Consider the following 15000-nt stretch of genomic DNA (forward strand, 5'->3'; position numbering starts at 1 on the left):
TATATATATATATATATATATATATAAACACACACCTATCTTATCTGTTTACAGGAGTGTCACCTGGAGTTCACGCTCTCCTCCGCGCCTCGCCAGTACCTCGTCCTCCAGCAGCTGAAGGAGCAAGGCGTCCGCTACGAGGGCGCCATGAACCTTATAGAATACACCATCGATAGCGTCGAGATGGTGTCCAATGACACTGCAGAATCCCGTTATAGTGCTCAGATGGTGAGTTTTGGGCTTTGGTGGTAAATAAGATTTGTGAGATTTTGGGGGGGAATAGATAGATAGATAGATATTGCCTCTTTCTATATGTATTTTTTTTTTCTTTTCTTTTCTTTTCTTTTCTTTTCTTTTCTTTTCTTTTCTTTTCTTTTCTTTTCTTTTCTTTTTTTTTGTCTTTTCTTGATTTATTTCCTTCTGATTTGATTGTTTTTTCACTCAGTTATTTTTCCTCCTTTTCCATTTTTTCTTCCACTTTTTCTCCTCCTCCTCCTCTTTCTTCTGCCTCCTCTTTCTCCTCCTTCTCTTCTGCCCCCTCTTCTTCTTCCGCCTTCTCTTCCTCTTTCTACTCCTCCTTTTCTTCTTCCTCCTCCTCCTCCTTGTTCTTCTTCTTCTTTTTCTCCACATGCAGTTTTTCTTCCTCCTCCGTCTCCTCCATTTCCTTCCTCCTCCTCCTCTTCCTTCTCCACACCTTCCGTTTCCTCTTTTTCATTCATCCCTTACTTCCATCCATCAGAATAATACAGACCTCTTGTCTGTTCTTTGCATATAAAAAAGAAATGTATTCATGATATCCAAACCCATTCATTTTTCAGGTGAATATCAGGTTCCGTCGCCGCTATGGTTACTACATCCTTACCATCTACATTCCTTCCATCTTCTTCGTGTCTATTGCCTACCTGACCACGTATTTCCGGCTCTCGAATTTCCAGGTGAATATGGTAGTTTTTCAGGAATCATCTTATCTAAAAAAAAAATAAAAAATAAAAAAATGCAACACGTAAATTCAGTTAAAACAATATTCTTTAGAGAATTCTAGAGGAATGATTCTATTCATGTACGTATTTTTAAAGATAAAGAGGGAGATGAATAGAGTGATAAATAAATGGGTTTGTTTTATTCAGTCATGCACGTTTTTTATACCATTCCATTGATTACCTTCCAACTTCCAAAAATAAACATCATGGAATGCAAATAGAAATACAAACTACACTGTAAAGTGTAATTTCCTAAACCACCTGCCAAGAAGCACACATTAAAAAAAGACGTCAACACCATCTACCCTCAGGTTCGAGCCATCGTTTCTTTGACGTCGATGCTCGTCTTAACGACGTTGTTCAGCCAAACGTCGTCACAGCTCCCTCGAACGTCTTATTTCAAGCTGGTGGACATCTGGATGTTCGGTGCCATCGGCTGCATCTTCTGTATAATTGTGACGCAGACTGTTATTGACTTCGTGTATGACCCTCAAGAGGCATCGCCTGTGGCCAAGGAACCGCCCCAGTTGATCACAGTGTGTAGTCTATGTATAGGCCTGTGTGATTGTCTGTGTAGGCATGTGTGCATGTGTTTCTGAGTGAGAGAGCGAGAGAGAGGGGGAGTGGCATTAGTTTGGTGTGAGGGAGCCATTCCTTCTGTACATGCAAGGGACCCTTTAGACATCCCTGCACTCCCAAACCCCTGCACTCCCAAATCATTGCACTCCCAAACCCCTGCATTCCCAAACCCCTGCACTCCCAAATCATTGCACTCCCAAACCCCTGCACTCCCAAATCATTACACTCCCAAACCCCTGCACACCCAAATCATTGCACTCCCAAACCCCTGCACTCCCAAATCATTGCACTCCCAAACCCCTGCACACCCAAATCATTGCACTCCCAAACCCCTGCACTCCCAAACCCCTGCACTCCCAAATCATTGCACTCCCACACCCCTGCACTCCCAAATCATTACACTCCCAAACCCCTGCACACCCAAATCATTGCACTCCCAAACCCCTGCACTCCCAAACCCCTGCACACCCAAATCATTGCACTCCCAAACCCCTGCACTCCCAAACCCCTGCACACCCAAATCATTGCACTCCCAAACCCCTGCACACCCAAATCATTGCACTCCCAAACCCCTGCACTCCCAAACCCCTGCACACCCAAATCATTGCACTCCCAAACCCCTGCACTCCCAACCCCCTGCACTCCCAAACCCCTGCCCACCCACATCATTGCACTCCCAAACCCCTGCACTCCCAAACCCCTGCACTCCCAAACCCCTGCACTCCCAAACCCCAGCACACCCAAATCATTGCACTCCCAAACCCCTGCACTCCCAAATCCCTGCACTCCCAAACCCCTGCACTCCCAAACCCCTGCACTCCCAAACCCCTGCACTCCCAAACCCCTGCACTCCCAAACGCCTGCACTCCCAAACCCCTGCACTCCCAAACCCCTGCCCTCCCAAACCCCTGCACTCCCAAACCCCTGCACTCCCAAACCCCTGCACTCCCAAACCCCTGCACTCCCAAACCCCTGCACTCCCAAACCCCTGCACTCCCAAATCCCTGCACTCCCAAATCCCTGCACTCCCAAACCCCTGCACTCCCAAATCCCTGCACTCCCAAACCCCTGCACTCCCAAATCCCTGCACTCCCAAACCCCTGCACTCCCAAATCCCTGCACTCCCAAACCCCTGCACTCCCAAGTCCCTGCACTCCCAAATCCCTGCACTCCCAAAACCCTGCACTCCGCAACCCCCGCACTCCCAAACCCTTGCCCCCCCAAACCCCTGCACTCCCAAATCCCTGCACTGCCAAATCCCTGCACTCCTAAATCCCTGCACTCCCAAACCCCTGCACTCCCAAATCCTTGCAGTCCCAAATCCCTGCACTCCCAAACCCCTGCACTCCCAAATCAAACCCCTGCACTCACAAACCCCTGCACTCCCAAACCCCTGCACTCCCAAACCCCTGCACTCCCAAATCCCTGCACTCCCAAACCCCTGCACTCCCAAACCCCTGCACTCCCAAACCCCTGCACTCCCAAACCCCTGCACTCCCAAACCCCTGCACTCCCAAACCCCTGCACTCCCAAACCCCCGCACTCCCAAACCCCTGCTCTCTCAACTCCCTGCACTCCCACACCCCTGCACTCCCCAACCCCTGCACTCCCAAACCCCTGCACTCCCAAACCCCTGCACTCCCAAACCCCTGCACTCCCAAATCCCTGCACTCCCAAGTCCCTGCACTCCCAAGTCCCTGCACTCCCAAATCCCTGCACTCCCAAACCCCTGCACTCCCAAATCCCTGCACTCCTAAATCCCTGCACTCCCAAGTCCCTGCACTCTCAAATCCCTGCACTCCTAAATCCCTGCACTCCCAAACTCCTGCACTCCCAAACCCCTGCACTCCCAAATCCCTGCACTCCCAAACCCCTGCACTCCCAAGTCCCTGCACTCCCAAATCCCTGCACTCCCAAATCCCTGCACTCCCAAACCCCTGCACTCCCAAATCCCTGCACTCCCAAATCCCTGCACTCCCAAACCCCTGCACTCCCAAACCCCTGCACTCCCAAATCCCTGCACTCTCAAATCCCTGCACTCCCAAATCCCTGCACTCCCAAACCCCTGCACTCCCAAATCCCTGCACTCCCAAACCCCTGCACTCCCAAACCCCTGCACTCCCAAACCCCTGCACTCCCAAACCCCTACACTCCCAAATCCCTGCACTCCCAAATCCCTGCACTCCCAAACCCGTGCACTCCCAAATCCCTGCACTCCCAAACCCCTGCACTCCCAAACCCCTGCACTCGCAAACCCCTGCAGACCCAAACTCGTGCAGTCCCAAACCCCTGCCCTGCCAAATCCCTGCACTTCCAAGCCCCTGCACTCCCAAATCCCTGCACTCCCAAACCCCTGCACTCCCAAACCCCTGCACTCCCAAACCCCTGCACTCCCAAACCCCTGCACTCCCAAACCCCTGCACTCCTGCACTCCCAAACCCCTGCACTCCCAAACCCCTGCACTCCCAAACCCCTGCACTCCCAAACCCCTGCAGTCCCAAACCCCTGCACTCCCAAACCCCTGCACTCCCAAACCCCTGCACTCCCAAACCCCTGCACTCCCAAACCCCTGCACTCCCAAATCCCTGCACTCCCAAATCCCTGCACTCCCAAATCCCTGCACTCCCAAGTCCCTGCACTCCCAAATCCCTGCACTCCCAAATCCCTGCACTCCCAAATCCCTGCACTCCCAAATCCCTGCACTCCCAAACCCCTGCACTCCCAAATCCCTGCACTCCCAAACCCCTGCACTCCCAAACCCCTGCACTCCCAAATCCCTGCACTCCCAAATCCCTGCACTCCCAAACCCCTGCACTCCCAAACCCCTGCACTCCCAAATCCCTGCACTCCCAAATCCCTGCACTCCCAAACCCCTGCACTCCCAAACCCCTGCACTCCCAAATCCCTGCACTCCCAAACCCCTGCACTCACAAACCCCTGCACTCCCAAACCCCTGCACTCCCAAATCCCTGCACTCCCAAACCCCTGCACTCCCAAACCCCTGCACTCCCAAACCCCTGCACTCCCAAACCCCTGCACTCCCAAACCCCTGCACTCCCAAATCCCTGCACTCCCAAATCCCTGCACTCCCAAACCCCTGCACTCCCAAATCCCTGCACTCCCAAACCCCTGCACTCCCAAACCCCTGCACTCCCAAACCCCTGCACTCCCAAACCCCTGCACTCCCAAACACCTGCACTCCCAAACCCCTGCACTCCCAAATCCCTGCACTCCCAAAGCCCTGCACTCCCAAACCCCTGCACTCCCAAACCCCTGCACTCCCAAACCCCTGCACTCCCAAATCCCTGCACTCCCAAATCCCTGCACTCCCAAATCCCTGCACTCCCAAACCCCTGCACTCACAAACCCCTGCACTCCCAAACCCCTGCACTCCCAAACCCCTGCACTCCCAAATCCCTGCACTCCCAAATCCCTGCACTCCCAAACCCCTGCACTCCCAAATCCCTGCACTCCCAAACCCCTGCACTCCCAAACCCCTGCACTCCCAAATCCCTGCACTCCCAAACCCCTGCACTCCCAAACCCCTGCACTCCCAAATCCCTGCACTCCCAAACCCCTGCACTCCCAAACCCCTGCACTCCCAAACCCCTGCACTCCCAAATCCCTGCACACCCAAACCCCTGCACTCCCAAACCCCTGCAGTCCCAAACCCCTGCACTCCCAAACCCCTGCACTCCCAAACCCCTGCACTCCCAAACCCCTGCACTCCCAAACCCCTGCACTCCCAAACCCCTGCACTCCCAAACCCCTGCACTCCCAAACCCCTGCACTCCCAAACCCCTGCACTCCCAAACCCCTGCACTCCCAAACCCCTGCACTCCCAAACTGCACTCCCACTCCCAACCCCTGCACTCCCAAACCCCTGCACTCCCAAACCCCTGCACTCCCAAACCCCTGCACTCCCAAACCCCTGCACTCCCAAATCCCTGCACTCCCAAACCCCTGCACTCCCAAACCCCTGCACTCCCAAACCCCTGCACTCCCAAACCCCTGCACTCCCAAACCCCTGCACTCCCAAACCCCTGCACTCCCAAACCCCTGCACTCCCAAACCCCTGCACTCCCAAACCCCTGCACTCCCAAACCCCTGCACTCCCAAACCCCTGCACTCCCAAACCCCTGCACTCCCAAACCCCTGCACTCCCAAACCCCTGCACTCCCAAACCCCTGCACTCCCAAACCCCTGCACTCCCAAACCCCTGCACTCCCAAACCCCTGCACTCCCTTGCCCCTGCTCTCCCAAGTCCCTGCACTCCCAATCCCCTGCACTCCCCATCCCCTGCGCTCCCAAGCCCCTGCAGTCCCAAACCCCTGCACTCCCAAACCCCTGCACTCCCAAACCCCTGCACTCCCAAACCCCTGCACTCCCAAACCCCTGCACTCCCAAACCCCTGCACTCCCAAACCCCTGCACTCCCAAACCCCTGCACTCCCAAATCCCTGCACTCCCAAACCCCTGCACTCCCAAACCCCTGCACTCCCAAACCCCTGCACTCCCAAACCCCTGCACTCCCAAACCCCTGCACTCCCAAATCCCTGCACTCCCAAACCCCTGCACTCCCAAACCCCTGCACTCCCAAACCCCTGCACTCCCAAACCCCTGCACTCCCAAACCCCTGCACTCCCAAATCCCTGCACTCCCAAACCCCTGCACTCCCAAACCCCTGCACTCCCAAACCCCTGCACTCCCAAACCCTTGCACTCCCAAACCCTTGCACTCCCAAACCCCTGCACTCCCAAACCCCTGCACTCCCAAATCCCTGCACACCCATACCCTTGCACTCCCAAACCCCTGCACTCCCAAACCCCTGCACTCCCAAACCCCTGCACTCCCAAACCCCTGCACTCCCAAACCCCTGCACTCCCAAACCCCTGCACTCCCAAACCCCTGCACACCCATCCCCGTGCACCCCCAAACCCCTGCACTACCAAACCCCTGCACTCCCAAACGCCTGCACTCCCAAACACCTGCACTCCCAAACCCCTGCACTCCCAAACCCCTGCACTCCCAAACCGCTGCACTCCCAAACCCCTGCACTCCCAAACCCCTGCACTCCCAAACCCCTGCACTCCCAAACCCCTGCACTCCCAAACCCCTGCACTCCCAAACCCCTGCACTCCCAAACCCCTGCACTCCCAAATCCCTGCACTCCCAAACCCCTGCACTCCCAAACCCCTGCACTCCCAAACCCCTGCACTCCCAAACCCCTGCACTCCCAAACCCCTGCACTCCCAAACCCCTGCACTCCCAAACCCCTGCACTCCCAAACCCCTGCACTCCCAAACCCCTGCACTCCCAAACCCCTGCACTCCCAAACCCCTGCACTCCCAAACCCCTGCACTCCCAAACCCCTGCACTCCCAAACCCCTGCACTCCCAAACCCCTGCACTCCCAAACCCCTGCACTCCCAAACCCCTGCACTCCCAAACCCCTGCACTCCCAAACCCCTGCACTCCCAAACCCCTGCACTCCCAAATCCCTGCACTCCCAAACCCCTGCACTCCCAAACCCCTGCACTCCCAAACCCCTGCACTCCCAAACCCTGCACTCCCAAACCCCTGCACTCCCAAACCCCTGCACTCCCAAACCCCTGCACTCCCAAACCCCTGCACTCCCAAACCCCTGCACTCCCAAACCCCTGCACTCCCAAATCCCTGCACTCCCAAACCCCTGCACTCCCAAACCCCTGCACTCCCAAACCCCTGCACTCCCAAACCCCTGCACTCCCAAACCCCTGCACTCCCAAACCCCTGCACTCCCAAATCCCTGCACTCCCAAACCCCTGCACTCCCAAACCCCTGCACTCCCAAATCCCTGCACTCCCAAACCCCTGCACTCCCAAACCCCTGCACTCCCAAATCCCTGCACTCCCAAACCCCTGCACTCCCAAACCCCTGCACTCCCAAACCCCTGCACTCCCAAATCCCTGCACTCCCAAACCCCTGCACTCCCAAACCCCTGCACTCCCAAACCCCTGCACTCCCAAACCCCTGCAGTCCCAAACCCCTGCACTCGCAAACCCCTGCACTCCCAAATCCCTGCACTCCCAAACCCCTGCACTCCCAAACCCCTGCACTCCCAAACCCCTGCACTCCCAAACCCCTGCACTCCCAAACCCCTGCACTCCCAAACCCCTGCCCTCCCAAACCCCTGCACTCCCAAACCCCTGCACTCCCAAACCCCTGCACTCCCAAACCCCTGCACTCCCAAACCCCTGCACTCCCAAACCCCTGCACTCCCAAACCCCTGCACTCCCAAACCCCTGCACTCCCAAACCCCTGCACTCCCAAACCCCTGCACTCCCAAACCCCTGCACTCCCAAACCCCTGCACTCCCAAACCCCTGCACTCCCAAATCCCTGCACTCCCAAACCCCTGCACTCCCAAATCCCTGCACTCCCAAACCCCTGCACTCCCAAACCCCCGCACTCCCAGACCCCTGCACTCCCAAACCCCTGAACTCCCAACTCCCTGCACTCCCAAACCCCTGCACTCCCAAACCCCTGCACACCCAAACCCCTGCACTCCCAAACCCCTGCACTCCCAAACCCCTGCACTCCCAAATCCCTGCACTCCCAAACCCCTGCACTCCCAAACCCCTGCACTCCCAAACCCCTGCACTCCCAAATCCCTGCACTCCCAAAGGCCTGCACTCCCAAACCCCTGCACTCCCAAATCCCTGCACTACCAAACCCCTGCACTCACAAACCCCTGCACTCCCAAACCCCTGCACTCACAAACCCCTGCACGCCCAAACCCCTGCACTCCCAAACCCCTGCACTACCAAACCCCTGCACTCCCAAACCCCTGCACTCCCAAATCCCTGCACTCCCAAACCCCTGCACTCCCAAACCCCTGCACTCCCAAACCCCTGCACTCCCAAACCCCTGCACTCCCAAACCCCTGCACTCCCAAACCCCTGCACTCCCAAACCCCTGCACTCCCAAATCCCTGCACTCCCAAACCCCTGCACTCCCAAATCCCTGCACTCCCAAACCCCTGCACTCCCAAACCCCTGCACTCCCAAATCCCTGCACTCCCAAACCCCTGCACTCCCAAACCCCTGCACTCCCAAATCCCTGCACTCCCAAACCCCTGCACTCCCAAACCCCTGCACTCCCAAATCCCTGCACTCCCAAACCCCTGCACTCCCAAATCCCTGCACTCCCAAACCCCTGCACTCCCAAATCCCTGCACTCCCAAACCCCTGCACTCCCAAATCCCTGCACTCCCAAACCCCTGCACTCCCAAATCCCTGCACTCCCAAATCCCTGCACTCCCAAACCCCTGCACTCCCAAACCCCTGCACTCCCAAATCCCTGCACTCCCAAACCCCTGCACTCCCAAATCCCTGCACTCCCAAACCCCTGCACTCCCAAACCCCTGCACTCCCAAACCCCTGCACTCCCAAACCCCTGCACTCCCAAATCCCTGCACTCCCAAACCCCTGCACTCCCAAATCCCTGCACTCCCTCCAAACCCCTGCACTCCCAAACCCCTGCACTCCCAAACCCCTGCACAGCCAAAGCCCTGCACTCCCAAATCCCTGCACTCCCAAACGCCTGCACTCGCAAACCCCTGCACTCCCAAACCCCTGCACTCCCAAACCCCTGCACTCCCAAATCCCTGCACTCCCAAACCCCTGCACTCCCAAATCCCTGCACACCCAAACCCCTGCACTCCCAAACCCCTGCACTCCCAAATCCCTGCACTCCCAAACCCCTGCACTCCCAAACCCCTGCACTCCCAAATCCCTGCACTCCCAAACCCCTGCACTCCCAAACCCCTGCACTCCCAAACCCCTGCACTCCCAAATCCCTGCACTCCCAAACCCCTGCACTCCCAAACCCCTGCACTCCCAAACCCCTGCACTCCCAAACCCCTGCACTCCCAAACCCCTGCACTCCCAAACCCCTGCACTCCCAAATCCCTGCACTCCCAAACCCCTGCACTCCCAAACCCCTGCACTCCCAAACCCCTGCACTCCCAAACCCCTGCACTCCCAAACCCCTGCACTCCCAAATCCCTGCCCTCCCAAACCCCTGCACTCCCAAACCCCTGCACTCCCAAACCCCTGCACTCCCAAACCCTTGCACTCCCAAACCCCTGCACTCCCAAACCCCTGCACTCCCAAACCCCTGCACTCCCAAATCCCTGCACTCCCAAAGCCCTGCACTCCCAAACCCCTGCACTCCCAAACCCCTGCACTCCCAAACCCCTGCACTCCCAAACCCCTGCACTCCCAAATCCCTGCACTCCCAAACCCCTGCACTCCCAAATCCCTGCACTCCCAAACCCCTGCACTCCCAAATCCCTGCACTCCCAAACCCCTGCACTCCCAAATCCCTGCACTCCCAAACCCCTGCACTCCCAAACCCCTGCACTCCCAAACCCCTGCACTCCCAAACCCCTGCACTCCCAAACCCCTGCACTCCCAAATCCCTGCACTCCCAAACCCCTGCACTCCCAAACCCCTGCACTCCCAAACCCCTGCACTCCCAAACCCCTGCACTCCCAAACCCCTGCACTCCCAAACCCCTGCACTCCCAAACCCCTGCACTCCCAAACCCCTGCACTCCCAAACCCCTGCACTCCCAAATCCCTGCACTCCCAAACCCCTGCACTCCCAAATCCCTGCACTCCCAAACCCCTGCACTCCCAAACCCCTGCACTCCCAAACCCCTGCACTCCCAAACCCCTGCACTCCCAAATCCCTGCACTCCCAAAGCCCTGCACTCTCAAATCCCTACACTCCTAAATCCCTGCACTCCCAAACCCCTGCACTCCCAAACCCCTGCACTCCCAAACCCCTGCACTCCCAAATCCCTGCACTCCCAAACCCCTGCACTCCCAAACCCCTGCACTCCCAAACCCCTGCACTCCCAAATCCCTGCACTCCCAAATCCCTGCACTCCCAAACCCCTGCACTCCCAAACCCCTGCACTCCCAAACCCCTGCACTCCCAAACCCCTGCACTCCCAAACCCCTGCACTCCCAAATCCCTGCACTCTCAAATCCCTGCACTCCCAAACCCCTGCACTCCCAAATCCCTGCACTCCCAAACCCCTGCACTCCCAAACCCCTGCACTCTCAAATCCCTGCACTCCTAAACCCCTGCACTCCCACTCCCAAACCCCTGCACTCCCAAACCCCTGCACTCCCAAACCCCTGCACTCCCAAACCCCTGCACTCCCAAACCCCTGCACTCCCAAACCCCTGCACTCCCAAACCCCTGCACTCCCACTCCCAAACCCCTGCACTCCCAAAATCCCAAATCCCTGCACTCCCAAACCCCTGCACTCCCAAACCCCTGCACTCCCAAACCCCTGCACTCCCAAATCCCTGCACTCCCAAACCCCTGCACTCCCAAACCCCTGCACTCCCAAACCCCTGCACTCCCAAATCCCTGCACTCCCAAACCCCTGCACTCCCAAACCCCTGCACTCCCAAACCCCTGCACTCCCAAACCCTTGCACTCCCAAACCCTTGCACTCCCAAACCCCTGCACTCCCAAACCCCTGCACTCCCAAACCCCTGCACTCCCAAACCCCTGCACTCCCAAACCCCTGCACTCCCAAACCCCTGCACTCCCAAACCCCTGCACTCCCAAATCCCTGCACTCCCAAACCCCTGCACTCCCAAACCCCTGCACTCCCAAACCCCTGCACTCCCAAACCCTTGCACTCCCAAACCCTTGCACTCCCAAACCCCTGCACTCCCAAACCCCTGCACTCCCAATCCCTGCACTCCCAACCCCTGCACTCCCAAATCCCTGCACTCCCAAACCCCTGCACTCCCAAACCCCTGCACTCCCAAACCCCTGCACTCCCAAACCCCTGCACTCCCAAACCCCTGCACTCCCAAACCCCTGCACTCCCAAACCCCTGCACTCCCAAACCCCTGCACTCCCAAAACTCCCCCCTGCACTCCCAAACCCTGCACTCCCAAACCCCTGCACTCCCAAACCCCTGCACTCCCAAACCCTGCACTCCCAAACCCCTGCACTCCCAAACCCCTGCACTCCCAAACCCCTGCACTCCCAAACCCCTGCACTCCCAAACCCCTACACTCCCAAATCCCTGCACTCCCAAATCCCTGCACTCCCAACCCCCTGCACTCCCAAACCCCTGCCCTCCCAAACCCCTGCACTCCCCAACCCCTGCACTCCCAAACCCCTGCACTTCCTAATCCCTGCACTCCCAAACCCCTGCACTCCCAAATCCCTGCACTCCCAAACCCCTGCACTCCCAAACCCCTGCACTCCCAAACCCCTGCACTCCCAAACCCCTGCACTCCCAAATCCCTGCACTCCCAAACCCCTGCACTCCCAAATCCCTGCACTCCCAAACCCCTGCACTCCCAAACCCCTGCACTCCCAAATCCCTGCACTCCCAAACCCCTGCACTCCCAAATCCCTGCACTCCCAAACCCCTGCACTCCCAAACCCCTGCACTCCCAAATCCCTGCACTCCCAAACCCCTGCACTCCCAAACCCCTGCACTCCCAAATCCCTGCACTCCCAAATCCCTGCACTCCCAAACCCCTGCACTCCCAAATCCCTGTACTCTCAAATCCCTGCACTCCTAAATCCCTGCACTCCCAAATCCCTGCACTCTCAAATCCCTGCACTCCCAAGTCCCTGCACTCTCAAATCCCTGCACTCCTAAATCCCTGCACTCCCAAACTCCTGCACTCCCAAACCCCTGCACACCCAAACCCCTGCACTCCCAAATCCCTGTACTCCCAAACCCCTGCACACCGAAACCCCTGCACACCCAAACCCGTGCACTCCCAAACCCCTGCACACCCAAACCCCTGTACTCCCAAATCCCTGCACTCCTAAATCCCTGCACTCCCAAACCCTGCACTCCCAAATCCCTGCACTCCCAAATCCCTGCACTCCCAAACCCCTGCACTCCCAAATCCCTGCACTCCCAAACCCCTGCACTCCCAAATCCCTGCACTCCCAAACCCCTGCACTCCCAAACCCCTGCACTCCCAAACCCCTGCACTCCCAACCTCCCAAATCCCTGCACTCCCAAACCCCTGCACTCCCAAACCCCTGCACTCCCAGCACTCCCAAATCCCTGCACTCCCAAACCCCTGCACTCCCAAACCCCTGCACTCCCAAACCCCTGCACTCCCAAACCCCTGCACTCCCAAACCCCTGCACTCCCAAACCCCTGTACTCCCAAATCCCTGCACTCCTAAATCCCTGCACTCCCAAGTCCCTGTACTCTCAAATCCCTGCACTCCCAAACTCCTGCACTCCCAAATCCCTGCACTCCCAAACCCCTGTACTCCCAAATCCCTGCACTCCTAAATCCCTGCACCCCCAAGTCCCTGCACTCCCAAATCCCTGTACTCTCAAATCCCTGCACTCCCAAGTCCCTGTACTCTCAAATCCCTGCACTCCCAAACCCCTGCACTCCCAAATCCCTGCACTCTCAAATCCCTGCACTCCCAAACTCCTGCACTCCCAAACCCCTGCACACCCAAACCCCTGCACACCCAAACCCCTGCAACCCCAAATCCCCGCACTCCCAAATCCCTGCACTCCCAAACCCCTGCACTCCCAAACCCCTGCACTCCCAAACCCCTGCACTCCCAAACCCCTGCACTCCCAAATCCCTGCACTCCCAAAGCACTGCACTCCCAAACCCCTGCACTCCCAAACCCCTGCACTCCCAAACCCCTGCACTCCCAAACCCCTGCATTCCCAACCCCTGCACTCCCAAATCCCTGCACTCCCAAAGCCCTGCACTCCCAAACCCCTGCACTCCCAAACCCCTGCACTCCCAAATCCCTGCACTCCCAAAGCCCTGCACTCCCAAACCCCTGCACTCCCAAACCCCTGCACTCCCAAACCCCTGCACTCCCAAAGCCCTGCACTCCCAAACCCCTGCACTCCCAAACCCCTGCACTCCCAAATCCCTGCACTCCCAAATCCCTGCACTCCCAAACCCCTGCACTCCCAAACCCCTGCACTCCCAAATCCCTGCACTCCCAAATCCCTGCACTCCCAAACCCCTGCACTCCCAAACCCCTGCACTCCCAAACCCCTGCACTCCCAAATCCCTGCACTCCCAAAGCCCTGCACTCCCAAACTCCTGCACTCCCAAACCCCTGCACTCCCAAATCCCTGCACTCCCAAACCCCTGCACTCCCAAACCCCTGCACTCCCAAACCCCTGCACTCCCAAACCCCTGCACTCCCAAACCCCTGCACTCCCAAATCCCTGCACTCCCAAACCCCTGCACTCCCAAATCCCTGCACTCCCAAACCCCTGCACTCCCAAACCCCTGCACTCCCAAACCCCTGCACTCCCAAATCCCTGCACTCCCAAAGCCCTGCACTCCCAAACCCCTGCACTCCCAAATCCCTGCACTCCCAAACCCCTGCCCTCCCAAATCCCTGCACTCCCAAATCCCTGCACTCCCAAAGCCCTGCACTCCCAAAGCCCTGCACTCCCAAACCCCTGCACTCCCAAACCCCTGCACTCCCAAACCCCTGCACTCCCAAATCCCTGCACTCCCAAAGCCCTGCACTCCCAAACCCCTGCACTCCCAAACCCCTGCACTCCCAAACCCCTGCACTCCCAAACCCCTGCACTCCCAAACCCCTGCACTCCCAAACCCCTGCACTCCCAAATCCCTGCACTCCCAAACCCCTGCACTCCCAAATCCCTGCACTCCCAAACCCCTGCACTCCCAAACCCCTGCACTCCCAAACCCCTGCACTCCCAAATCCCTGCACTCCCAAATCCCTGCACTCCCAAATCCCTGCACTCTCAAATCCCTGCACTCCCAAACCCCTGCACTCCCAAATCCCTGCACTCCCAAACCCCTGCACTCCCAAACCCCTGCACTCCCAAACCCCTGCACTCCCAAATCCCTGCACTCCCAAACTCCTGCACTCCCAAACCCCTGCACTCCCAAATCCCTGCACTCCCAAAGCCCTGCACTCCCAAATCCCTGCACTCCCAAACCCCTGCACTCCCAAACCCCTGCACTCCCAAATCCCTGCACTCCCAAAGCCCTGCACTCCCAAACCCCTGCACTCCCAAATCCCTGCACTCCCAAACCCCTGCCCTCCCAAATCCCTGCACTCCCAAACCCCTGCACTCCCAAACCCCTGCACTCCCAAACCCCTGCACTCCCAAACCCCTGCACTCCCAAACCCCTGCACTCCCAACCCCCTGCACTCCCAAATCCCTGCACTCCCAAATCCCTGCACTCCCAAACCCCTGCACTCCCAAATCCCTGCACTCCCAAACCCCTGCACTCCCAAATCCCTGCACTCCCAAACCCCTGCACTCCCAAACCCCTGCACTCCCAAATCCCTGCACTCCCAAATCCCTGCACTCCCAAATCCCTGCACTCCCAAATCCCTGCACTCCCAAACCCCTGCACTCCCAAATCC

General features: G+C 58.1%; 1 protein-coding gene across 1 annotated transcript in view; it reads left to right on the forward strand.

The window, feature by feature from the left end:
• The window catches only part of LOC138862876 (uncharacterized), a 34213-nt gene that overhangs the window by 15706 nt on the left and 3507 nt on the right, over positions 1 to 15000 (forward strand). Inside the window, exons 9-11 of the mRNA XM_070126063.1 lie at positions 55 to 228; positions 819 to 935; positions 1292 to 1516. Of these exons, the coding sequence (XP_069982164.1) occupies positions 55 to 228; positions 819 to 935; positions 1292 to 1516 (516 nt within the window). The remainder of the gene's footprint in view (positions 1 to 54; positions 229 to 818; positions 936 to 1291; positions 1517 to 15000) is intronic.

This window comes from Penaeus vannamei, chromosome 1, assembly GCF_042767895.1.
Source record: "Penaeus vannamei isolate JL-2024 chromosome 1, ASM4276789v1, whole genome shotgun sequence".
NCBI lineage: Eukaryota > Metazoa > Arthropoda > Malacostraca > Decapoda > Penaeidae > Penaeus > Penaeus vannamei.